This window comes from Astyanax mexicanus, chromosome 19, assembly GCF_023375975.1.
Source record: "Astyanax mexicanus isolate ESR-SI-001 chromosome 19, AstMex3_surface, whole genome shotgun sequence".
Taxonomy (NCBI): Eukaryota; Metazoa; Chordata; class Actinopteri; order Characiformes; family Acestrorhamphidae; genus Astyanax; species Astyanax mexicanus.
The window spans coordinates 14,325,748-14,352,807 of record NC_064426.1 but is presented as its reverse complement, the minus strand read 5'-3'; the positions used below and the strand labels follow the sequence as shown (position 1 = coordinate 14,352,807).

The following is a 27,060-nucleotide window of genomic DNA, read 5'->3' as shown; positions in this document are numbered from 1 at the left end:
AATTTAATATGTTCTGTGAATTATTCAGTATCTACTAAGAAAAAAATCATTATCCACAATGAATGATTCAATATCTAGTCTGAAATGTTCAGTATCTACTCTCAACTATTCATAAAGCACAGTGATTTATTCAGTACCCACTATGGCTTTTTCAGTATCTACTCTGAATTATTCACTATCCAGTATGAATCATTCAATTACTACTCTGATGTATTCGGTGTCTGTTAAGAGTTTTTCTGTATCCACTGGGAATTACTCAATATCTACAATGAAGTATTTAGTAACAACTATGATTTATGTGTTGCACACTATAAATGATTCAGTGTCTACTATATATTATTCATTATCTGCAATGAATTACTCACTACCCAGAATGAATGATCCAATAACTACTATGCTGTATTCAGTAACTTCGAGTTTACTATCCTCTATGAACTATGCAGTATCCACTGTGAATTATTCAGCATCCACTATATATTATTTAGTAACTACAAAGATGTTTTAAAAGCTGTTTAATAGACATTCACCACCCAGTATGAATTTTTCAATTACTATAAAGATTTATTTAGCTCGAAAATATTTAGTATCTACTATGAATTACTTAATATCTATCATTAATATATTAAATATATGAAATGGATATAAATGGATAAGTATCCACTATGAATTATTTACAATAAACCTGGATATTACTGTTTCATGTTAACCATCAGCAGTTTTTGACTGTGTAAATATCCTTTAGCTTTAAGGGTTTTTTATAAACTGACCCAGATTTCAGTGTGTCTTATCCTTATCTCTGTTTCTGGATGAAGGCCTGTTTGTTCTTCAGTAAACACATCCAGAGGAGTCCGAACGGCTCTCTTCACACTGTCACACACTATTCAACTGGAGGAGCTGAAGAACAAAGCACTGCTCCAAGTAAAGTAACCCACTGGCCATCTGCTCATTCAAGAACTTTGACCTTTCCTTGATTGACCTGTGCCTGATTTGTGATGTTAGTGTTTCACACCAAGTTTTTATAAAGCAGAGAATTTTTAAAATTAGTGGATTTGGCTTTTACTTGTTGTACGCTGTGCTGAATCACTCTGAGTGTGTGAATCTGATATAACAGATCAAATCGCAGCTAAATCCACATTTGGTGTAGGTATTCAGTGAAAAGCCGTATAAGTCAACACGCAGAGCTGTTAGGTAAACAGAGCTGCTCTGTGTGGAACATTGTGCACCTTCAGCACGACCTGTTCCGTCTTCTATTATAACAGCCGAGGCCTACAGCACATCCACCACCCTCAGCAAAACAAAGAAGATACAACAATGCAATATAATATAATGTGAATATACTGGTCAAGAGTTAGTTAAGTATGTGGTTTAACAACTTTTCAACCACCTGGACGATCAGGGCCAGCTGAGACCATCCCAGTTCTTGTTAGGCTGGAGGGGTAGAGGGAACAATTTTTCTTGTTAAAAGTGACGATAAGCTCTATATTACCATAGTTTAATGTGTAGTTTTAATGTTTTATGGCTGAATTCTTCATAATAAGCATAAAAAAAGATCGCTATTCGTTTGTCTCAGTAGCTAGTTAGCTAACTCTCCTGTTCCACCTTAAATGGTGCAACAGACGGCAGGGGTGCCGTTTTTAAGCCACAACAGAAAAATAAAATAAAATAAAAGCCAATCAAAGCTAATTTCAGCTCCCCATCACCCCCCCCCCCCACAGTACTTAAATGATCAAAAATATTATTAAATATGATCACATAAGGTTCTCAGAATAAAATTGAAAAAGGACTTTAAAAAAAGGAAACCTTTTCTTACCATTGTTCATCCAGAACAAAATCATTTGATAATGTTTTTTTCCTGATAGTTTCTAATAAATTCTGCAGAAGAAGCTCCAACCTGTCCTGCTAAAATTCTACAGCGCAGCATTTCCTCAGAACTGCAGTCACCCTGAGACATTCCTAAACTAAATAGTATTACACTGACTCTCACACAGTGTTTTTACTGTTTCCTCATTACTGTCTAATCAGATGTTTATTCAGCTTTTTTATGAAGCTGTTAAATTTCATGTTTAGAATAGATCAGGTTCTTCTTTCTCGACTGTGGGACTAATAAAGAATCTTATCTGCTGTGGAAGTCATTTTTTTATAAGATATGCACGAAGAGGCACAACACTGTTGATGTCATTACTGACATCTTGAATTTACACTAATGTAACTAATTTGCATTGTAACATTAAACTGTACACATTTTCATTTTGTTCTACAGAAAGGTTCTATTTGGCTGTTTGAAAATATTGTATGACACATATCAATTTCCTTATATATCTGCAAATGAGCTCCTCAGCTTCCCAGAATAATTAGTAGTATTTTTTCCCAATACTTCACAATAACTACTGAAACAAGTCATTACATGGTACCAAAATGTCTTTTAAATGTTGTGAGAAGGAATAGTATAAAATATTTTACCATCCTAATGTTTTTTTGGAATTTATTGCAGGCCTAAAAAAGCAAGAATGGATCTAAAGTTGAACAAAAAAAGCATGTAATATCTTGGGTTCATACTGTTTGCTATTAAATAAATAAAATCAAATGTAAGAAACACTATGCTTTTAAATGTATTAGCATTTTTACATACTTTTCTGATTTAGAGGTAAATGCATGTCAATACAATGCTATTTTCATCTGTAAGTATTTGAGACCTGATGTTTTTGACCCAAAACAGTTCAGATGGTTTACGTACAGGCAAAACTAACATTATACCAATAAACACTTATTATACAGCATATAATCCTCAGATCTGGAATACACTGTTCTAAGGTGTACAGACGTGGTTATGTAAGTTGATTGTTAACCTAATCACCATGTCCTTAAAGCACTGTTCTACTCTGATAACAAGGGATGAGATATTCCAGTCATAAAGATAAGACTGTAGGTCAGGCTGGACTCTGGCACCATGGCAGATGGGCTGACCGTTCCTGAGCTGTGATTTTCTCACAGTAAGGCCGGTGTTGTGTCTGCGGGAAGCTCTCAGCAGGGAGGAGTGATGGGAGGTGAAGAGTGGGAGTAGGTTTGAAAAATGTTTGTTTTGGCTTCTTTTAGTCTGAGCTGTGGAGCGAATGTTAAAGATATGGACACAGATAGAACACTATAAGGTCAAAAAGAATTGGGACGCCTGCTCATTCATTTTATTGCATTCAGCAATAAGTGAGCATAAGTGAGGTCAAGTGAGGTCTATTCTATGTATAATATACACTGCTCAAAAAAATAAAGGGAACACTCAAATAACACAATATAACTCCAAGTAAATCAAACTTCTGTGAAATTAAACTGTCCACTTAGGAAGCAACACTGATTGACAATCAATTTCACCTGCTGTTGTGCAAATGGAATAGACAACAGGTGGAAATTATTGGCAATTAGCAAGACACACTCAATAAAGGAGTGGTTCTGCAGGTGGGGACCACAGACCACTTCTCAGAACCTATGCTGTCTGGCTGATGTTTTGGTCAGTTTTGAATGTTGGTGGTGCTTTCACACTCGTGGTAGCATGAGACGGACTCTACAACCCACACAAGTGGCTCAGGTAGTGCAGCTCATCCAGGATGGCACATCAATGCGAGCTGTGGCAAGAAGGTTTGCTGTGTCTGTCAGCGTAGTGTCCAGTGTCCATTCGCCACTGGCGCCTTGTGCTCTTCACAGATGAAAGCAGGTTCACACTGAGCACATGACAGACGTGACAGAGTCTGGAGACGCCGTGGAGAGCGGTCTGCTGCCTGCAACATCCTTCAGCATGACCGGTTTGGCAGTGGGTCAGTAATGGTGTGGGGTGGCATTTCTTTGGAGGGCCGCACAGCCCTCCATGTGCTCACCAGAGGTAGCCTGACTGCCATTAGGTACCGAGATGAGATCCTCAGACCCCTTGTGAGACCATATGCTGGTGCGGTTGGCCCTGGGTTCCTCCTAATGCAGGACAATGCTAGATCTCATGTGGCTGGAGTGTGTCAGCAGTTCCTGCAAGATGAAGGCATTGAAGCTATGGACTGGCCCGCCCGTTCCCCAGACCTGAATCCGATTGAGCACATCCGGGACATCATGTCTCGCTCCATCCACCAACGTCACGTTGCACCACAGACTGTCCAGGAGTTGGCGGATGCTTTAGTCCAGGTCTGGGAGGAGATCCCTCAGGAGACCATCCGCCACCTCATCAGGAGCATGCCCAGGCGTTGTAGGGAGGTCATACAGGCACGTGGAGGCCACACACAATACTGAGCCTCATTTTGACTTGTTTTAAGGACATTACATTAAAGTTGGATCAGCCTGTAGTGTGTTTTTTCACTTTAATTTTGTGTGTGGCTCCAAATCCAGGCCTCCATTGGTTAATAAATTTGATTTCCATTGATGATTTTTGTGTGATTTTGTTGTCAGCACATTCAACTGTGTACAGAACAAAGTATTCAATGAGAATATTTCATTCATTCAGATCTAGGATGTGTTATTTGAGTGTTCCCTTTATTTTTTTGAGCAGTGTATTTACAAGCAATACAAATCAAGTTTAAATGTCAGCAATGGGTACAGCAAAACATGTTAATGTAAAAAGAAAAAAGCAATGGAATATTTAAATAATTTTGTTTGTTTAGAGAAATAATTCAGATTTTTCCTTCGTAAAGGTTTTGTAATAAAATGCTTACCTTCATAAATTCCTTTTTAAAAATCACATTTGTGAAGTGATTTACATTCTAGTACAAAACACAGTATCTCTGTTGTCTCTGTTGGCTGGTAGAGGTGGCATGAGCAGCTTTGTTTAAGATCAACACTTTCTTTAATAAGGTACAGTGACTCAAATATGCTCTACCAAATGGGAAAGCAGAAGTTAAAGGGTGAAAGTAGCTTAATTAAGGGATTTTCACAAATATTTCGACACATCACTGTTTATGAAAGGTTTTGTATCACATTTGATACAAAAAACACTATTAATTCCTCAGAAGACACGTCCGTAAATAAAACTAAGCTGAAACTATCATGAAATTGTCATGATTGTGACATCACAAACATTTTTTTACTAATGTATCAAAAGCACAAAAACAGTATGAACACAAGCTAAGAATAAAGCTTGTTTTGAAGACATTATATGTGTGATGTAGTCAGGACCCCCCCCCCCCCCATCCACCCCCCACCCCACCACAACCTGCCACATCCATGAGCAGCTTCGACTGACAGGAGTACAAAAGCATTACCAAATAAATCAACCAGTTTATTATTGTGCTGTTAGAACAAATAGTCTAGGCAGGTGATGCTACATCTGGACATCTGAAAGCAAGCTCATGTAAATTGAATATAATGAACTAGTTATTTGGCAGCTCAGGATGTGGCAACTGAAGAACTGAAGAACATCTGAAGGTTCATCTGATATGAGTTAAAATAGTTTAGTAAGAATGCTTAGCTGTTTAAAATCATAACAAACCAATCTGTATATCTCTGTAACCACACACAGGGGGCATGTGGACGCATTCATCACGCCATGTTCAGAATTACTAAAGAGAAAATAATAAATGGAAAAATAAACAGTCGAGACACGAGACATGCTTTGCATAATTTCATTCCTATTTTCTACATATTTTTTTTTTTCATTTGGTCTTCCAGCAATCCAGCAAAATACTTTGCACTCTTACAAATAAAATCATAGGCACATACATACAAACCATCCTGGAATATTAGTGTTCAGGATGACCACATGTAAACATGTATTAGGTATTAATACAGCAAATACACATATTAAAAAAAACAGTAATTCCTTTTTTTTTTTTCGTTTTGGATATGAGGATGTTAGAGATAAAATAATAAAATAAAATAACAATAACAAATATGCTACAGTATTATATGTTAATAAAATTTTGGTCATGTATGTAGCTATTACAAATGTGGCTATGTTTCAGTCATGCACCTGCAGGTTTCTCGTATAACACACCCCTTCAGGGTCTGAGCAACAACGGCCCAGAAAGCCCTGACCTGTCCACATCGTACTTTTGAACACTTCGTTTATGATATTAGCACCCTGAAATGAGTTAATTAGTCCTGGCCATGCACTGAGGATCGTCCCGCTGCGACTGTAGATTCCCCTCACGGACGTCTGCTTTTGTCCCGCCGAGATCCGTCACGACACCGATTTATCTACCAGAGATTAAAAGAAAGCTTTATTTTTCTCGTCTGCGGGTGTGTTATAGACAGACACAGTCCAGAAGGAGCCCACCGAGCAGAGACAGATTATCAGCCCTGGCCTCTAGGGGGCAGTCAACCAGACTGCGTTAAGAATAGCTAGTTAGCTAGTAGCCTATGCTGGGGCTGCACATTATGTTGCATGTTAATCATTATTGCTATAACATTTTTGCCATTCTGATGTACAAATGGGCCTCTAACCAAGTGTGTGTAGTGTGTGCTTTGCTTTTACTGCATGCATTAAACTTGGGATACCTACTAATTCGATTAATTCTCTAGAAAATGATTTCTACTAGATTTTGGAGCATTGCTGTGTGGATTTGGTTGCATTTAGTATCACTGCTTTTATGTGTTACAATATGTAACGTTAGCAGTGTAATGGCAATGCTAGCATTGTGTCAGTATAGTGCAATACGCAATGCTTTTATGGGTCACACACAACCTGCAATGTCTATCAATACATTAGCTCTCTTAAATAACACAAACCAAGATACACAGAAATCCTTTTTTTTATAAATATGGAAACATTTTTAGTGTGTGCATCTTTTTACTGTTTACAAATTCATCTCACAAGTGTGAGTGTGGGTTAGCGGCTAATCAAAGCTAACCAGACGAGAACAAAAACATGTACATAGCTTACTTGTACAATAAGTTCCCTTCAATATATAAATATCAATATGTCTTAGCAATAAAAAGCTAAAACATGATAACATGTATTACTAAATAGTAGCCAAAAACAAACAAACCAAGCAAAACTCAATTTGCAACAGTAACTGATAACTATTCACTAACTTACTGTTAGCATTGTTAGCTTCCATCTTGATCTTGGCTTATAATTTTGATATAATGTATAGTCATAGTCAAAATTAGGGTATATGCCATTCCCTTTACATCAGCTGTGGTCCAATAATTCTGTTTTAGGATTTGTAGCTGCTTTTGGACTAAACTTGCTAGGATGGCCTGACAAGTGTTCCACTTCATTGTAATCCTTCACTGATTCCTCTGCATCTCCAGGTTTTATTCTGAAGTCCCCACAGAGCTCTTTGGATATGGCCATGGAGATCCACTCACTTCAACAATTAAAGTTAAACAAGACTAAATGTCTGAGGTTTAATTAATCCAGACTCTTCCATGTTCTAATCATCTGCAGCTGATGTGCTCCACCTGATTCTAATTTTACACTTCTTAAGATTTAAGTAGTAAAAAATATTGTATCTCTAAAGAAAATTATTTAAGAGTTATTGTATTTATATTATTTAAATTTCTTCAATTTATTATATTAGTTTTATATAAGTATATTTTATGTATATACACATATTTAGGCACACTTAAAATCCTTTAATTTTCCCAAAAATCGACAGTGTGCTTTATAATCAAGTGCGCCTTATGTATAAATTCTACCAGTCAGGTTTTAGGGAAGAGTAAAGCAGTAAAGCGCTATCGGACGGCATTTACTAGCGCTGCTAACTGCAGCTAGCGCTGCTGCTAACTGCGCTAAAGTAATGTACATAAGATAAAATACAGTATATTATGTATTATATTATCTCAATATTGTCCAAATTAAGGTCAAATATCCATACATTCCTATCTTATATATAAAGTATTTAAAAATACAAAGGTTGTAATGGGCTGTCCTAATATTTTCACATGGCTGTACTACTTCTGTATGCTCAACAACATATTAAAACTCAGAAGAGATTAAACTAATGTGTGTTTTGCTATGGTGTGGGTGTGTGTGTGAGAGTGAGGTTTATGCCCAGAGGCCTAGGATTTATTAATCCGTCTCTGCAACAAGGCCACACTAGTCCGACCTACTGCACTATTAGCGTTAGCTCCAACACCTTTAACACAAACACACACACCACACTCTAATGTGCTCTCTCTCCCTCACACACACACAGACACACACACTAATGACTGATTAATGCTCCTGTAATGAACACAGCACGGAATGGGCATGGAATGGAATGGAATGGAAAAGAACTTTAGCAGTATGAATTGAACTAGATCAGAGGCTACGGTAACTATAAAACACTACAAAATAAAGACAAATATAAACCAAAAAGACCCTGCTTAAAGGGGAACTTCACTGACATATAACAATATCTGCATCAATAAACAGTTCAGATATGAACTGACCCATTGAGAGTGGGTTTGGTGTGAACTGATCTGTTCTAGATAAACACAGCCAGTCTTGCTCACAGTGGTGATAATTGGGATCTGAAATGCATTACCATATGATTCTAAATACACTGTCTGGTATCTCAGACACAGTTTTACTGGAGTTTTGGGAAAATTGTGGATTTAGAACATATTTCTAAAATCACGTATTATTAAAATGAAGAAGAAATACATGCAGGGTGTTGTTTGGCCAAAATAATCCGCTAAAATGTATTTGTTCTGATTTGCCACATGTGTAGGTTCAAACACGGTCTCAAATGTATGTGAAATTCCCCTTTAAAGCTCTTTAAGAAAGTTATTTTAAACATTTGTGGTAAAATGCCTGTTAAACTACATAGAAAAATAAAGGAAGGGTGCCCCCTTGTGGAGACTACGTTAACACTGCAGATGTGAGAATTCTCGTACAACAGTTCAATTACAACCAGAACTACAGAACTTTAAACAAAAAAAAGTGTTTTTTATGTTTAGCACAGTTCTGTGACGCAGTATTTGCCACTGAAGGCGAGTGAGTAAATAAAATGACTCAGTATTCCTGGATGCAGTGGAGCAGTTTCTCCATAGCATCCACGTCAGAGAGCCAAAAACAGAAAAGAAAAATATTGAAATGAGAGAAGAAATGCTTTGTGACACAGCATGCAGGTGACCTGACAGATCCTGTGTGAGTTAAACTGGCGTATCTGTTGCCTGGTATATTTACATATATATGACTCATCTGGGCCATAGTGGTGGAAAATGACCAGATAAGACTGGCAGACATTCTGTTAAGTTTTCTGTGTCTTTCTACAGCTTCACCAGGCTAGTTTCAACCCACTGTCAGATGGTGTGACTTCTGTTAAAAATCTGTTAGAAACATTACATATCGTCACTGTCATTTTAAAACCATTAATACTCCACTTTTTGATTACTAACTTGTTTAATGCAATTGAATTGTCTAGCTGCTCTAAATACAATGTGAGAATTTTGTAATGAATTGGCAATGAAGCTTTCATTACATTAACAAACATTAGCATTAATGTACTATGAAGGGTTTTAATATGAGAGTGACAATGCAGCAATATAGCATAGAAATCTTATAGTTTTTGTTGTATTACACAATGAAAGGCATAATAAACCTTCCTGCTTTTGTGGCTGAATTAAAACCATTACATTAAGTCAGCAGGAAATTTTTTTACAAATATCATTCTTCTTTACTGAATAGAGTGCTGCTGTCCATATAAGAAAACGGCCCATATAAGGAGCTTTTTTAAAGTCATTTAAATTTAATCACTGTATATTTTTTAAGGTGGAAATGATAAATCAGGTAAATTGCAGCACTTCTCAGTGCAGAAGTGTGTGTTTGTGTGTGTTGCAGTAATTGAATAATCCAGGGCCTAAACTGGCCCAAAGCGTCAGATCAAAGTAGGGTGGGAGAGCAGGTTCAGTTTAAGATGATCTAGACACAGCAGCGTACTCAGGTATGTGTGTGTATTTGTCTGTGTGTGTGTGTGGTGGTCAGCCGGTGCAATGGCACAGCGGGACGACCCTCCAGACACTGGCCGCTGTAATCTGTGTGTCCTGTGGCGCTGTGAAGGTTAGAGATTCGGAATGCTCACTGGAGGAAACTCCGTTTCGTCGTCCAGACAAACGGGTCCAGCTGCAAACTCGTGCTCTGGAATCACCTCGCCCCTACTGACGCCGCCGTCCTCAGAGTAACCTGACCAGAGAATAAAGAAGAGGAGGGTCAGATCACTTAGTTTTACTGGTTTCAGTAAATGTTAAATGTTAAATCAGGTTATCTAGTTAGAGACACTTGGCTACCACTTTAATAATGTGGGACATGATGCAAATTTATTTATGAGTTTTAAAGACAATGTCAAGCGACACACAGATTGGTTTATTTCACGCTACGCCCAAAACACACCAATGATTAATTAAGAGAATAAGTACATGACTTTGTGCGATTTGAGCAGTGCAAGGCAAACTTTTTGCATCCTCACATTACAAAAAACACTGAAACATCCCAACCGCAGATCACTGAAATAGGGCCCAAATTATTATTGTTTTTTTTATTAATTTGGCGGCGATCTCTAGTATGAATGAAGTTCAGTGGTGGAGTGGGCGGAGAAGAACGACAGGATTTTTACTCTTACTCATGAATATTCATGACATGCAAACATATAATTTTTGATTGGCTGGCAGCAATCTGATGCTCCCTTCACGGCTCTGCAGTGGGTGGTCGAAATTCAAGGTGGGTGAAGCCATGAATCCTAATTTACATGTTGACAACGTTGATCTCTTTTTTCTGTTTTCTTTAATTGGTTAATACAGGCGATGGGGGGGTAGGGGTTCAAGTGCAGCATGTACATGCAACTCAGAGTTTCCTATATCAAATGGAGTAAGTACTAAATTCTTTCTAGCAAGATCTCACCTTTAATTAATTAGTGTGTGTGTGTGTGTGAGAGAGAGAGAGAGAGAGCGAGAGAGAGAGAGAGAGAGAGAGAGAAAAAGAGAAAGAAAGAGGGCAAGAGAGAGAGAGAGAGAGAGAGAAAGAGAGAGAGAAAGAGAAAGAAAAAGAGAGATTGTGGACAGCACCTGTTAGAGTGGCAGATACGGGTGCAGATGTGGGGATGGCGGCAGTGGCAGCATAGGACTGTGGAACACCCGGACCCTCAGAAACAGCAGCCTCCTCTCTCTCCTCATCTGACACCAACAACCTGCAGACATACACACTCAGTCACTCACATACACAACTACTCACTGCCAACCCTAGCAGTCCCCTGTGCTGGTCTACTCAGAAACACACCCTCCACTCCAGCCTAAAACCCTGATTTCAGAAGAATCGCTGAAATAAGTGTAATTAGTGAGCCTCCAGTAATGTGAACATGGCTTATGAGTTTATTCATCATCTCATAAATGATTAAAACTTACATGAGTGAGATGAAGTAAGACAGGAGTAAAGAGTGAGCAGAGCAGGGTAGTGAGCTGAGGAACAGTGTCTAAAGCTAATCATTACTGATCTGTTCCTTATTAAGTGAAGCTTTACCTGTGCATCTGGACCAGTGTGCATTCACCCCCGTCCTGAGGGTCGATGTTATAGATAAAGAGCTGCTCGTCAGACGAGGCCACAAGCAGTCGTGGAAGCTTTTGGATTCTGAAACAGTAAACAGTAACACACAAAATCTATAAAGCACAGCTGTTTATCTAAAAGTGACAGACCAGCAAAGCAGAATGAAGTCGATCAACCAGGACTGGTTTCCTTCTTTAGTTTTAAAATCACTTCAGAATTGGTGGTCAGTGCAATGTCCTCAAAAGTGAAACCACCAGGATCTAATGCAGTATGTTGCAGTAGGATGTGTAGCTCTGCAGATTGCCATGTTTAAACACAAAACAACCCGTTCTACAGATTATTTTTTTCCTCTACCCAGTCTATCCATTTCATTTTTATTCCACACTTATAATAAATCAGTATACCAGTAAACTCCTGTTGGACGGCGTGGGAGAAGAAACGAGCCAAGCAGATCTCAACAGTCTTTTACAGAGTACTTCATGAATTACAGCTTCATGATCTTTAATTGGTGTTTAGACAGCTGCTAATTGGTGTTTAGACACTTTCTTTCACACTTACTCTCTTACTCGCTTGCTCATGCTGTGGATTAGGGACTGAATATAAATCCACGCGAAAAAAATATTTCTTCTGTTTTTGTTTTTTTTGTCATACTGATATTTTTCTGATATTTTTCGAGCTTAAAGGTCCTGTTTAAGATCATGCCAGGCCACACCAAAACCTCCATTTTGGTTTTTTTAAGCCATCGATTCTACAGCTCTGGCAGTAATTAGGCCTGGTTGTGGTTAGTAGTGAAATTGAATTGAAGCTTTCCAAACAGTGTGATTAATCACAGTTAATATAAAGGGGCGCAAACACCTTTTTACACAGGGCTAGATTGGTTTGGATAGTTTTTTCTCTTAATAAATGAAATCATAATTTAAAAAGGGCTTTTTATTTTTGCTCAGCTTATATTTGTTTGATACTAAAATTGGAAAAATTTATATAGGACAAAAATGCAAAAGCAAAAAAAAAAAAACTGTAAGGCCAAATACTTTTTCATACCACTGTAAATAATTCAGACTTGAAGCAATGAAGTTGTCTGTTTGTTAGCGCAGCAATGTGCAAAGTGCAGATATCAGATGTTGCTATCTGGCCTGCCTTGTTGGTAAGTATACATAAATTAGCTTGGTATCGGGCCTGATACCGGTACCAGTATCTGTATTTATGCATCCCTACTACAAAGGGTCCTGAAGCACCTAATCACAAGGAACTAGGATATTTTGCTCTTGGACCTAGAGTTGTGGAGTGCACTTTTATTGGCCATTATCAAGATACATTACAGTACATTAATATATGTCGATCATCTGTTTTGTGGACATGGTAACTGATTTAGAGCTGTGACCCCTGCATGTTTCAATAGAGAGCAGAGTAAGTCAGAGTTGTTTAGTTCTTTAATACCCAGTACAATTTAATAAACGTCAGAAGACAACAATTTTTGATTAATTTATGATCTTTAAGTGGTTGATTGCAGGATAAAAGTGCTCTTCATCTGTTTGTGTGTGTGTGTGTGTGTATTACTCACGTTGCAAGTGTACAGACGTTTTTCTGTCCAGCTGTGTGCAGGCGGACTGTGGCGAATGCTCGGTCCTGACTCATCATTCCGGAAACCTGTGATGGGAGGTAGCTGCTGGCCGCTGTGAACATCTTTCCCACATATGCCGACCAGGTAGGGGTTTCCTCCTCACCACTAAACACACACACACACACACTTCCCTTTACTATATGCACTAATATAAACATTATAAAATAAATAATAATATTTATTTTTTTATTATTTGAAACAATAATTCAAATAACCCTAATTGTAACCTTAACCCCACTAAACCATAGCACTAACCATACTAACCCTAATCCAATCCCTAACTGTGTCCATGCTTATCCTACGACAAACCTGACTGTACTAAACCTAACAATAATTACACTACCCTAATCCTAAACTTAACCCTATCCTCAACCACACTCACCTTACATATATCCCTAAACTAAACCCTATCCTCAACCACACTCACCTTACATATATCCTAAACTTAACCCTATCCTCAACCACACTCACCTTACATATATCCCTAAACTAAACCTATCCTCAACCACACTCACCTAACATATATCCCTAAACTAAACCCTATCCTCAACCACACTCACCTTACATATATCCTAAACTTAACCCTATCCTCAACCACACTCACCTTACATATATCCCTAAACTTAACCCTATCCTCAACCACACTCACCTTACATATATCCCTAAACTTAAACCTATCCTCAACCACACTCACCTTACATATATCCCTAAACTAAACCCTATCCTCAACCACACTCAGCTTACATATATCCCTAAACTAAACCCTATCCTCAACCACACTCACCTTACATATATCCCTAAACTAAACCCTATCCTCAACCACACTCACCTTACATATATCCCTAAACTTAACCCTATCCTCAACCACACTCACCTTACATATATCCTAAACTTAACCCTATCCTCAACCACACTCACCTAACATATATCCCTAAACTAAACCCTATCCTCAACCACACTCACCTTACATATATCCCTAAACTTAACCCTATCCTCAACCACACTCACCTTACATATATCCTAAACTTAACCCTATCCTCAACCACACTCACCTAACATATATCCCTAAACTTAAACCTATCCTCAACCACACTCACCTTACATATATCCCTAAACTAAACCCTATCCTCAACCACACTCACCTTACATATATCCCTAAACTTAACCCTATCCTCAACCACACTCACTTTACATATATCCCTAAACTTAACCCTATTCTCATCCATACTTATCCTAATAACCAAAATAAACCTAAACTTACTTATATCCCTAAACTTAGTCATAACTATAGCCCTAATCATTTTAATACTAAAACTAATCTTACTAGCCTTAAACCTAACTATAAAGTTAACCCTAGAAATATCTATATCAATTTTAATCATAACTTTAACCACCTTAACCATAATGAACATAACCCAAACATTAATGTTACCTATGGCTCTACCCCTAAACTTTAACCCTAAACATTTAAAAATAAACTCAACTTAAACCTTTTTTGTTCCAACTTGTCATTGTGAGAACACTGTATGTATTAGATCGCTTGTGTAGGTGGGTGGGTTGGTGGGTATTAGAGAGCAGGTTATTTCCTCATACCTCGGGCCGTGCTGCTCCAGTTTGAAGATGTGCACTGTCTCTGTGTTGCTGGAGGCGCACAGGAACTGAGCATCAGGGCTGAAGGACAGGGAGCTAATGTTCACATACCTGCACACACACACACACACACACACACACACACACACAGTCAACACACATAACGTCCAAGACGGATCCTGTATGACTGTGTTGATACATATGCATGAACATCTGTGTGTGCTGACATCAAACCCTTGTTTATCCTTTACAGCAGCACACACACAAAAACATAGATTCTGTTACTGTTCCTTTAACACTCACTAATCTGAATAATTAATCAAATAACCGAAGAACAGTAATTTTGTCAGCAATCCAGTCAACATGTTCACATGCATTCGGTAATCAGATAATGGGACAATCAAAGTACTCAAAGAAAATATTTAGATTTTTTAGGCCTAATCGGATTAAAGAAATTAGAGTATGCTGTGTATGTGTGTTTGCTGTAAGTGGGATGGTGGTTATTCCAACCTCTTCATTCCTCTGCGAAATTCAAACAGACGCAGCCCTTCGGGAATGGAGAACACTCGAATCACAGTGCCCTGAAAACACCATGCAGAGAACATGAATTAGTGTAAGGTGGAAAAAATTGTAATTAGTTTTCTTTATTTCAGTTTAACTGATCAGACTGCGTTTACCCTCTCGGAGGCGCTGGCGAGTTTGGTTCCTGAGGCGTTAAAGGTGATGGCTGCTAGTGGGCTGTCGTGTGCGGGGATCATGGTGACCGTGTTCTAAGATAGACGAGAAAACACACACAGCAGTTCAATGATTAATAAATCAGGCTACATTAAAGAGCTCACAGTCTACATTTCTCTTATTTTACTGTTTCTGTTGCTTTACCTTAAAAGATTCATTTGATTAGCCAGGAAGCTAGCTAGGCTAAGGTTAGGCTAACAGTGCTAACAAATACTAGACCTGGACTGTCAACTTAGTGAACATGCAAAAACTTTATTTAACTGCTCTAAAAATGCTCTTCGTATAAATAGTATATTTGAATAACATTTTATATTTGTATTTATAGACTAAAGTAAGTCACACTGTGGTCTAAACCACATTCATTCATTCCTGGAGAAGGTCGGAGAGACAGGCTGAGAGGTGAATGGTTTTGAGGGTAAAGTTCAGTGTTTGTTAGCGACATCAGCTTAGTAGCTTCCATTGTAAACTAAAAAAGTAAATAAAAAATCAGAGGCTGAACACATTTTTAAAGATATTGAACATGCCCTTGCTGACCTAAGAATATAAAAGATTGTGTTCGGTAGTATTGTGACTGATGGTATGTGGTGTTTGGCTCATTACCAGATTGTTGGCGTCATAGACAATGATTTCTCCGATGGTGGCGCTGCCAGGATATGCCAGGTACGAGTTGGAATGGTTAATGGAGAGAGCACAGAGACCTGCAACAGAGTGGCAAATTTTGCAGAACTTAGCAATGCATTAACGCACCATTATGTGATAATTTGTACATTAGCTCCAAGGCTCCCCTACAGGTGGGGAGTGCAATTAACTTTTACTCCACTGCTGTAAACACGAATGAGACTTTGAGTGCCCCCTCGAGGACAGCTTAACACCTGCATTTCTGGACAAGCTGAGAGTAATTTAAAGTAAAAGCAGTTAATGTGACTTCCATCAACAGGGTTTGGAATAGCATTCTGTCTCACCTGAGGGGTTTGGTGGTGTGTTCAGAAGAGTCTTTAGAAGCTTCATGTCCTTTATGTTGTGGATGTAGATGGATTCTTCCAGACAAACAACCAACCTCTACAGTGCAGCACACAGAAAGATAAAAATTGTGAAGTTACAGAATAACAGAAGAAAATTGTCGTAGCTAATAGATTACTAATGGAAAAAGTGCCTTCAAATCACTCCAGATCACTATTCATTCTTCCACAAGCCAAGAAAATCTATCTGTTTTTACTCATTACACTTATAAAAGTGTTAGGAGTCATTCCAAAACCATGGAGTGGTAAAAGCAATGCACTGACACTGGGTTTGATGAAGCACACCATTATTGAGTAAATCAAGAGATCAATCTGAACTTGTAAGAACTACATAACACAGTACTGAATTTTCACTTTCAGTACTTCAGTACTAAATTTTACAATAAACTACTTAAAATACGTAAGTATACAACTTGAATACTTTAGTACTTCTACTTAATTGTGGAGCCACAAAGAAAACTTTAACTTCTACTCAATACACTTTTTTGACAGAGCACACGTACTTTTACTGAAGTCTGGGGCTCTACTGCTACATGCTTCTGCTTATATATTGGTGGATCTCAAAAATTAGAACATCATTGAAAAGTTACTTTATTTCAATAATTCCATTCAAAATATTAAACTCATATATTTAAGATGTATTACACACAGAATGTTCTATGTGCTAAGTGCTTGTTTCTTTTATTGATGATTATGGCTTACAGCCAATGAAAACCCAAAAATCAGAAATCAAAAATAAAATATGGGCAGTGTGCCCAAGTTCTGCTGGAAAATGAAATCTGCATCTTCATAAAAGTTGTCAGTAGAGGGAAGCATGAAGTTCTTTTTTTCATTTTTTAAAACTGAATTACTGAAACAAAGTAACTTTTCAACGATATATTATTTTTTTAAATTGTTTACATCGTTCACTAGAAACCGCCAGTGCATTGTGGATAGAGCTAGACGATATGGCCACAATTTATATAACGATATATATTTCTTTTCTAATTTTGGTCAAAACAATACATTTCCGATATTGATATGAACAGTATAAAAATCCATGCTGTATAAAAAATCACTCACTTACATATCTTGGTGACATGGTAAAAATATATCTCAATATTTAAAGTTATTTTCATGATACACAGTATTTATCACAATATTAAGAGACGCAGAACAAATGCATCAACTGTGGCAGATGTGGCAGATTCTTTTTTCAAATATTCTTTTATGCACAATACAGTGATGCTGATTGAGTTTTTAGTAACATTTTGTACTTTTTCTATAATGGAATGTACTGTTTGAGCACTGAGGATTCCCTCAATATACTTTTTTCTCTCTCCTCTTTTTCTCCCAATTTAGCTAGGACAATTTTCTTACTTTTCAGCTGTATATCCCCAATTTCAGGTGATGCCACAGCACAAGGAGGGTGAAGACTAGCACACGACTCCTCCGACACATGTAAAGTCAGCCACTGATGCAGCATTTCTGAGTAGCATCACAGCGTGCTCTGAGAAAAGTGCAGCGACTCGGTTACGATACATCAGCTCACAGACGCCATGTGCTGATCGATATCACCCTAGAAGTGATGCGGGGAGATTGTACCATCTACCCACCCAGAGAGAGCAAGGGCAATTGTGCTCTCCTAGAGCTCTGGCAGCTGATGGCAAGCTGCATGACCGTGATTCAAACCAGCGATCTCGCTGCCCTTTCATCGGTATACTTATGAAAAAATATTGTCAATACAATACAATACAATTACAATACAATAAAATATTGTCATATTGCCCAGCTGTAATTGTGAAAAATTGTGGGGGTAGTTCCCTCAAAATTATGCAAACTCCACTTTGTGATTGAGATTGTTTTAAAAATGGCAGATTAACACAATTAGGCCCTAAATATTAAATAAGGCTCAGACAAACCTGTCCTTACTGATCAACTACATTTGGGGTGAATAAAGGGTAAACTGTGTGAATTAGATCCTCTGCTGTAAGGTGGTAGGCTGTACCTGTCGGTTGAGGCGCACGGCGAGGATGGTGTTTGAGTAGCTGTAGTTACAGATTTCGGTGCCTTTCTTAAAGTGGTAGACATTCATGCGGCGAGGCATGGCCTGGCTCACCACCACCACCAGACTGCTGGAGAACAGCCGCTCCACGATATAAACGTCTGGACTTTCTGCTGAGAGAGGTAAATAAACACACCCACAAAGAGGTTAAATTAGCCCAGTGAAAAAACAACAAAAACAAACAAAAGTGCACAGAAGCAGCACGCCTAATAAACACATCCAGAGACAAATCTGAACTTAATCTGTGTGTTCTGGGCCTCAGTAGTGATAAAGTACAGTGTGAACATGGGTAGACTACAGTACAGCCCAGCTCAAAGCTAACAAATCAAAAAAAGGCAAAGAAAACAACTGTGGCTCCAGTAACACACTACATTTAAACTTGTATTTAACTCAACAATCAACACTACACTTTTATTTTGAAAAGCTTATGCCATTCGATTACAGCAATAAAATTACAGTACCCGTCAAAATTTTGGACACACCTTCTCTTTTAATGTTTAATGTTTTTTTCCTACATTGTAAATTAATAAAGTCATCCACACTATGAAGGAATAAAGAATCATGTAGTAACTTAAAAGTGTTACACAAACCACAATACCCTGTGAAGCATTAAGGTGCTCTTATCTGGGGTTCAGCTGTTTACTTGCGATTTCTAAAGCTGGTAACTCTGATTAACTTTTTCTGTGCAACATAGAAATCTCTTGTTCTTCCTTTCCTGGGGTGATCCTGATGAGAGCCAGTTTCATCATAACATGTTTTGATGGTCAATGCGATGGCACTTTCAAAGTAGATTTTTGGATTGACTGATCTTTATTTCTTAAAGTATTTTTTTTATTTACTTAGTTGGGTTGTTGCCGTAATGTGAATTAGAACATGGGTTAACAAACTGGCCTATTTACTGTAAACAAACTCTACCTCTTCAAGCTAAAGGTGTGTTTTAGTAACTAATTCCATGTCTTTCTCCATTGTTTGGATGACTTTAAAATGAATCTGTAAGGGTCCCGTTTTTGCCAGCCTTATGCTAAATTGTAGCACATTTTAATTCCTATTAATCCAACAATATAAACACACACTCTTACAAAATGAAATGGAACTATGATACTACATATAGGAATCAAAACTTTATGACCACTCACAGATACATGCTGTTGCTGGATTGTTCACGCAAAACAAAGGGTGCTCATTCTTTGTGAGTCCCTAATGTATTTTAATACTGATCCAGTTTGAGTCCTTTGTTTTTGTCATTGTGCCACTGTGATGGAACTCCATAAGCAGCGAATAGCATTCTTAGAAGACAAACAGAGCAATTTAGAGTCAAACAGTGTCCTCTGCATGGGGTAAGTATGGGCACCCTGACAGATCTGGACAATGCCATAAGCAGCAGGGGGCTGCCTAAGGGGGGACCAACTGGTAGCCAATCTGACATCTGGACTAATCCAGTCCTGATTCTCTGGATCTGAATAGGCCCAGTACTATGGGCAGATCTGCACAGCACCAAACTAGTTGTTGGGGTATGCTTCTATTACTGTTAGCTATTCTGGCCTCATCTCTCCAGTGTACAATTATGACTTTACAGGTTAAATAGCTTTAAAGGATCTGTGCAAGAACAAATAATACTACTATACAATAAATGCTTTTATTATTTCAGGCATGTTCTCATGATAAGAGAGGACAAGAACACACTACAGATGTTAATGCCACATCTGCACATCTGAAAACTTGTTGGTTTCATGTGTTTAGTTTCATTCTGAGCAAAGCAAAAAGGGATGTAAATTAGAATATAGAGAATAATACAAGCTGTAGTGCATTAAAAAAAAACAATGGTAAGTATAATGTTTTTGAATGTAGTCTAAATACCTAAGATTTCTCATTGTATTATTATCGTGGTAATGTTATATGATTAATTAGCCCATTTCTAACTTACATTTACTGACAACAATGTAAATATGAGAAATATCCGGTATTTAGGCTAAAGTAAGATTTCATTTGCTAATGTATATTTTTTGCGGTACAGAATGTATATCCCAAGGCACTGTGTTCTGCACTACATGTCATAACTGACAGGTGTGTGTGTTGTATGTAGACTAGCAATTCTCAAACCAGTCCTTAGGGTCCACATTTTTGCCTCAACTTAAATAGGATAGAGTAAAAATGTGGACAATCTGCAGGGCTCAGAAGGTCAAGTTAAGCATTAATCCTCTTTTAATAAAAATGAGGGGGATCCTACTCACCACTCTCATGGATACACTCCAGTCTGTCCACAGCGGTCACTGAGAACAGCCTGTATCCGGTTTTGGTGCCCACAGCCAAAGACCTGAGGAAGACAGAAGATTATAAATTCTTAATAATAATTTTCTATAGATTTCTACTGATTGCTAATGTACTTCAGTCCATGTTTTTTGCACAGGGATTAGGTGTCTCAGGCAAGGATTAAGCCTAGTCTTATATATATTTCCTTGAGTGAAGAATCCTAATTTAACGTTCTGTGTAGTTTCAGACTACGCTTAATCCATATACAGAAAATGGCCTAGTTAGTCATACACTGTCAAGATTGCTGCACACCTCCACATTTTATAGCAAATACCCAGCTAACAGAGAATGTTATAAGAATGTTATGAGAATGTAATTGTCAGCTACATTTCCCTAATAACTCCAGTGCTAATTTGTGGGATTTAAGATTTTCCTTCAAACTAGAACAAAGCAATTATTCATTTAAACTACAATTCTACTTTGAAAAGTTTCTGAAATCTTGCATCTCTGTTTTTTCACTTAATATAATGTGAATCTGGCTGCAGTTCTTTAGAGTGTGTCAGTATTTCATGATGAATGGACCAATAAAAATGCTCCCAAATGATTTAATTATTTTTTTCCCATCTACTGTAAAGTAGGTGTTTTGGAGATAAGAGGATTTTTGTGCGACACCTGTGATTTATTTCAGCATAATAAAACCACTTTAACTGCTAGTTACCACATGCATTCCACTGCTTGAATTGAAAAACTCTGCTGTAATGTCAGCAGAACTGTCTTATGTTACACCTTTTTATTGTGTAAATCCGGTAACTGAATATGAGGATAAAGTGCACAATTGTTCAGCTTTATTTAGAACTTGCAGACCATTATACACCCTCTGCCCTTCCGGGGATCATAAGTAACTGGACAAACTGATTTAATCTTATGAAATGATCATATTTAGCCTGCAACAGCTGATGCCTGACTGCAGTTTGAGAATCCTCACTGCTTATGTTCTGCCAAGCATGTAATATTGTCAGCTTCAGAAAGTCAGGGGCTTTCTGTGTTCACTTTCAGTGGGGTTCAGGAGGGGCCTGTTTGTTGACCCTTAACCACGATCACTCATACAAATACAGCACTGTGCAAATGTTTTAGCCCCCTGTGACAATCAGAATGAAAAGCTGCTTATCTCTGCATGTGTTAATTAAACAACATTCTCCTCAATAGTATTATTTATAGTTATCATCAAGACCTGGTTTGGTAAATCAGTACTTAATGATGGAAAATCAGGTGAGCTGAATTGAACACATCCACTGGTTCACTTCAAGGAGGTACCCAGGAGGAATCTGGAACACGCTTTGTTCTTCAAGCTATTTCAGAAAATCTCAACTACATTTTACAAATTCCTTGAGACGTATAGTGCATGTTTACCTGCAACTAATCTAATGGGATCTGGAGTATTTACAGTATACACCTATATACACAGTATACACTGACAGTACATACCTTATATCTAAGCGAAAGATTTTTTATATATATATGTGCCAAAAACTATGATAAAGTTCTAGAATTAGTTTACAATATATTGATATATATTTTAATTAACAGGTCTAGTCAAGAACCTCAAATTAATTATGGTTCTAATATGCCAAAATAGACCATAATTGCTGCACACATTCAATGTTGGTTATAAACAGCCTATGAACTTTGCCTTTAACCTTGTCATCATGATTCACAAACATAAGCTTAGTGACACAGATTACAAAGCAAATCAAAACAAGGGGCTATTTTAGCAATCTATAGGTGAGTCGGCAACATTGCTGCTTGATTTAGGGCGTCAGTGTGTCTTTGCTATTGTAACAACTGGAAAAGTACACTTTGTGCGGCTCAAAATAAGTAAAAGGCATGTACTAATTCTCTTAATTAATCATGGGTCTGTTTTGGACATAACATAAAAATAAAAGCCAGGTGACTTTGGCTTATTTTATACTCTGTTTATTGTTGATGTTGAAAAGTTGGGTTTGTGCTCTGCTGTGTGTCGTTTTAAGTGTGTAATAACTGGGGGTGTACGCACAGAAACATATAACCCTTAAGTTTTCTATTTCTGTTAACCCTAGGGTTTATTATCAAGTAATTACAGAGTAAATTGCCAGATGATTGTTATTATTATTACTATGTTCTAACAGAGGGAATGCCAGACTATATCCAGCGGCAGGTCTAGGAAGGGTTAAAGGTTTAAAAAAGTGAACATAGAGAAAGCCCACATCTGTTCTGCAGACATTGGGTGCCTCTGGACACAGCTGTTCATGTCAGGTCCTGTGCAGCATCATGCTTAATGGGTTAAAGAGCCCATATCATATTTTTCCCACTTTCTGCATGTAAACTAGCAACAATAAGCTAAACTAATATAACTAAATGTAATTAAAAATATCTAAGATTACCTACACAACCTGCACTCTGGCTAAAAGAAAAACAGTAGATCTATGCTTGTCTGTATTTTATACAGCAGTAGTTCACAGGAAGTGCTACTGGATTCACTGACCTGTTTTATTGTGTGCAGTGTGAACATGCACCAACCTAACCGGCCCTAACTCCTCTGGAGACATATTTACACCAGTATAAACACAGGTAGACGTTCTCTGCTGCAGTGCTGTTAGCCAATCAGAGGCGTTTGCATGTATAAATATTAATGAGCAAGACCGCAAAACCTGTCTTTTTTCAGAGACCTCTAATTTAGTGATCTAAAGCAGAGCTAAATAGAAACACCTCACTTTTTAAAACAAAAAAAACGGCTCACGTGGCATTCATTCATACTAGAGACCACAAATAGACATTTTAAAATGAATTTAAAAACGATGGAATGAGACTTTTAAAAGACCCATATTAGACATTCTCCCAATCTTTTACTTTCCAGTCTTGAGCTCCACTTAATCATGTTTGTGTGTGTTTTAGTTCCAAAAAATATCATAATTGATCTATTTATCTAACATAATTCAACACACAGTTATTCTAAAACTGCTACAATAACGTAAAGCACTACCATATAAGTGGGTGGGGCTAAACTATGAAAGTTGAGTAGGTGAAAATATGTAAATGAGTTTGTGTGAGAAACACACAAATTAGATTAGGTGTTTTTGGAGTTTAATTTATATATAATAAACAGTTTTTTTATGATACAGACACTTTAAGTTAACAATATCGCTCTTTCACTTAAAAAAACAAGTTTTGTTATTTCTGAAAGATAAATAAAGCTTACAAATAGGTTGTGCAGAAACTAATTATGATTTTGACATTTCAATGTTACGCATGGATCTGAAAACTGTAGTTCATTGGCCTTTTAAACATCTATCCCAGACATCACTAACAAACTGCAGCATCCTTCACCCTGACAGACAAGCGACATTCTTACACCCATAACCAGCTGAGCCATTTCAGTAATTACAGGACTGTGTTTGGATGGGCTGCATTCTTCTCCTGCAACCGTGTGATGGAGCTGAAAACAACAAGCCACCACTCTCTCCACTCTCTATACACCACCGGGCACACTACCTAATTCCTCAACAGCCTTCCAATCCACACACAGTCCAACTCTGCCGCTACAACCCTTTTACTGCGCGGATTAGGTCAGTTTGATCCTCATAACTGAAGAATGCAAAAACACACACACACACACAATTGTGGGTCATCTTGTCAATAGGCCAGCAAGTGATCAATAAGTCTGTGACATATGACTTGTAAACATGAACAGAAGACAGGCATGGAATTCCCAGCACACTTCAGCTCTGAAGTGAAGGGTATTTAACACTGTAGTACACTGAGGATAGAGTCACCACATCTTCTCTAATACTGTCAAAATTAATGTAATTTTCATGATATCATGAATCTTCAGTATAATGAATCTTTAAAGCGCACTTAATCTCCTAAAACACCTCTAACAAACTAACTACTTCTAACCTCATTTCCTTCTTCCCCTCCTTTCCTCCCCTATCCCACTATTTTCCTTGGCCTCTTTTAGGCCCGTTTTTTTTTTTACCTTGAACTTCTATGTTTTCTATTACTAAATGTATATCATTATTGTAAGTCGATTTGGATAAAAGTGTATGCCAAATGTAATGTAATATAATAAGTCCAAAACACAATAATGAAATATTTGGAAGTCAAATGTAAAAAAAAAATGTTACAGGTTTCAAAACACACACCTCACTACTCTTCAGTCCACACATATGAAATCTAAGCTGCAAAAAGTGCCTGTCAGGAATGAACTCTTTTTATGTTGAGTGTTGAATAGGGAAGTGTCAAAATATAGCTCATTTACATACATTCACAGACACATAAACAGTAGGTTTAGATAGATTAGATTAGACTGACTGTGTAAAATCTGAACTACTTAACCACTTAAATGTTATGTCATGTCATGTGAGCCTCAGTAAAAAAAATCAATTCCAGCTCAGATGTAGGATATGAGCGCTTTAATTGCACAGAGCTGTAGTTATACAGAAGTGCTGTGCAGGACTGGTTTGGCTCAGGTAAATGCTAATTTTGTCTCAAAACAAACAACTGAAAAACTGACACTGAGCTCTATAATCAGGGGCAAAGAGAACCGCCTCAAATAGAGTCTGAAACAGCACGGTTTACATTTACACACCCTACAAACACTGCAAGCAGCTCAATGTTTAGTTCTTTTAGAGCAGTACCGCTGATATTCTCGGTTGTTCGGTTCTGCTCTGAGACCGTAACACCCTCACACTGCCTTCATTCATGCAAATCTAATCTACCGCACACAGAGCCGCCTGTCCTCCGCGCTGCTTAACTGGAGATATGATGCAACTGGCCAGCCTTAGCGCTTACGTGGAGTCCTGGTTGAAGGAGGCGCAGCCCAGCCCGGGCCTGCAAGCCCCACCAGCACCGTCTTCCCCCTCCATCCCCCGGCAGCCCAGCGACCTCCTCCCCTCCCTCCGCCCTGGATCGGAGGCCCGGGATCGGCTGCACCTCTCTGGAAGACCGCAGGCGAGCCGAGAATGCGCTGGAAGGGAAGGAAAAAGATGGAGAAAAGCCAAATAAGGTCCGGAACTCCTGATCAGATGTATCCAAACACTCTGAACGACCTTCCTGGAAGTTGCAGTGACTTATCTGAGCAAATATAAGTGAACTGGATGTCTGTACCGGCGAGAGAAACGGATCCAAACGGAGCAAAAACAAAACCAGCTGATAGCGTTGTTTTTTTCACACCCACATTCCGGCAAGCCCCGCCCCTGTTACGCCGTGCCTGCTTTTGATGTATGATGTGTTAACCAATCAGATCGCACGAGAGGCGGAGCCAGAACCGCATACAAAAATACCTCTGATGTAAACAGGTTTTGTGCTTTTCTTGTTGTAAAATTTTCATATTAACATATTATCAGCTAATCTTAAAGTAAAATTGCTCAATCATCAGTTTCAAGATCTGAAAACTAAAATAATCAATGTCCACAAGGCAGGCCATGATTATGCAGTGGAAACATACATAGCCAAGTGTTTTCAGCAGCGCAGACTGTTATTACTGCAAGGCATCTGTGGAGGAAAGATCTGCTCATATGCTGCTAAAACAGTCAAATAGAAACTCTCATATAACTGCCAAAGCCTGCAGGTTTAGCTGAGTGAGGTGGGTAGTGTTTCTTACACAATTATAATCCTACTAGAAGATTCATAAGAGGGAAACCTTACCTTCAACCTTGTTAACTCAATGCTTAAAGTGCTACAAAAATCTAGGGAAACCAGAATGTGTGATTTTTGGAAACAGAGTAGACTAAAATAATATTATTGGGTCACATTCAGCAAAATATATTTGGAGATGCAGAACATATATCAAAATAACTATGGACTACTTGAAAGACAGTATAAAGAGATTACGTTAGTAGCATAACTTAAACAACATGATTCAAGGACGTCTCACAACTAGGGGCCTAATTGAAATACAATTGGATAAAAATCCAACTTCAAGAACTAAAACATTTTTATCTAGAAAGTGTCTATGTTATCCACCTTATTTTGCCACGGCCAGTTTCAATAGTTTTTAGTTCATTTTATTTTTTTTTTTTGTTGTATTGTTTTTTAGCTCCAGCTTTGAATACTGCAATAAAATAGCTGTGCTAAACCCAGCATCCTAACAGTCTGTTTTACGTTAGTTACAGCTATGTTCAGTATACCTAACCAGCTTTTACACACAACACACACAAAAAAAGAAGTGCTATGTGTAGCTCGCTAGCTTGCTAACATATTTTTTTTCATTTCAGCTGAACTATTATACACAGTCTGAATGCCTTAACAGTAAGTGTAAGCTTAACAAAGAACACTTGTATATTTGCATAGTTTTTTGTGGAAAGTAGTGGATATTAGTTAAATTGAGATT

The 27,060-nt window shown here is 37.9% G+C and overlaps 1 protein-coding gene across 2 annotated transcripts; it reads right to left on the bottom strand.

Annotated features, from left to right (window-relative positions):
* Positions 1–5,574: 5,574 nt before the first annotated feature.
* wipi1 (WD repeat domain, phosphoinositide interacting 1) lies at positions 5,575–25,957 on the bottom strand. 2 transcript variants are annotated; one of them, XM_007233738.4, is made up of 14 exons: positions 25,836–25,957; positions 25,521–25,695; positions 20,675–20,757; positions 18,387–18,556; positions 16,343–16,439; positions 15,981–16,078; positions 15,323–15,415; positions 15,156–15,226; positions 14,649–14,756; positions 12,996–13,160; positions 11,411–11,518; positions 10,960–11,081; positions 9,981–10,081; positions 5,575–6,162 (listed from the first exon to the last, which is right to left on the bottom strand). In XM_007233738.4, exons 2-14 carry the CDS (start codon positions 25,592–25,594, stop codon positions 6,112–6,114), a joined length of 1,341 nt encoding a protein of 446 aa, XP_007233800.3. In that variant the 5' UTR covers positions 25,595–25,695; positions 25,836–25,957; the 3' UTR covers positions 5,575–6,111. The 2 variants fall into 2 exon arrangements, with proteins under 2 accessions (XP_007233800.3, XP_015456913.3); XM_015601427.3 differs by having other exon boundaries at positions 18,387–18,553; positions 25,521–25,877.
* Positions 25,958–27,060: the final 1,103 nt, after the last annotated feature.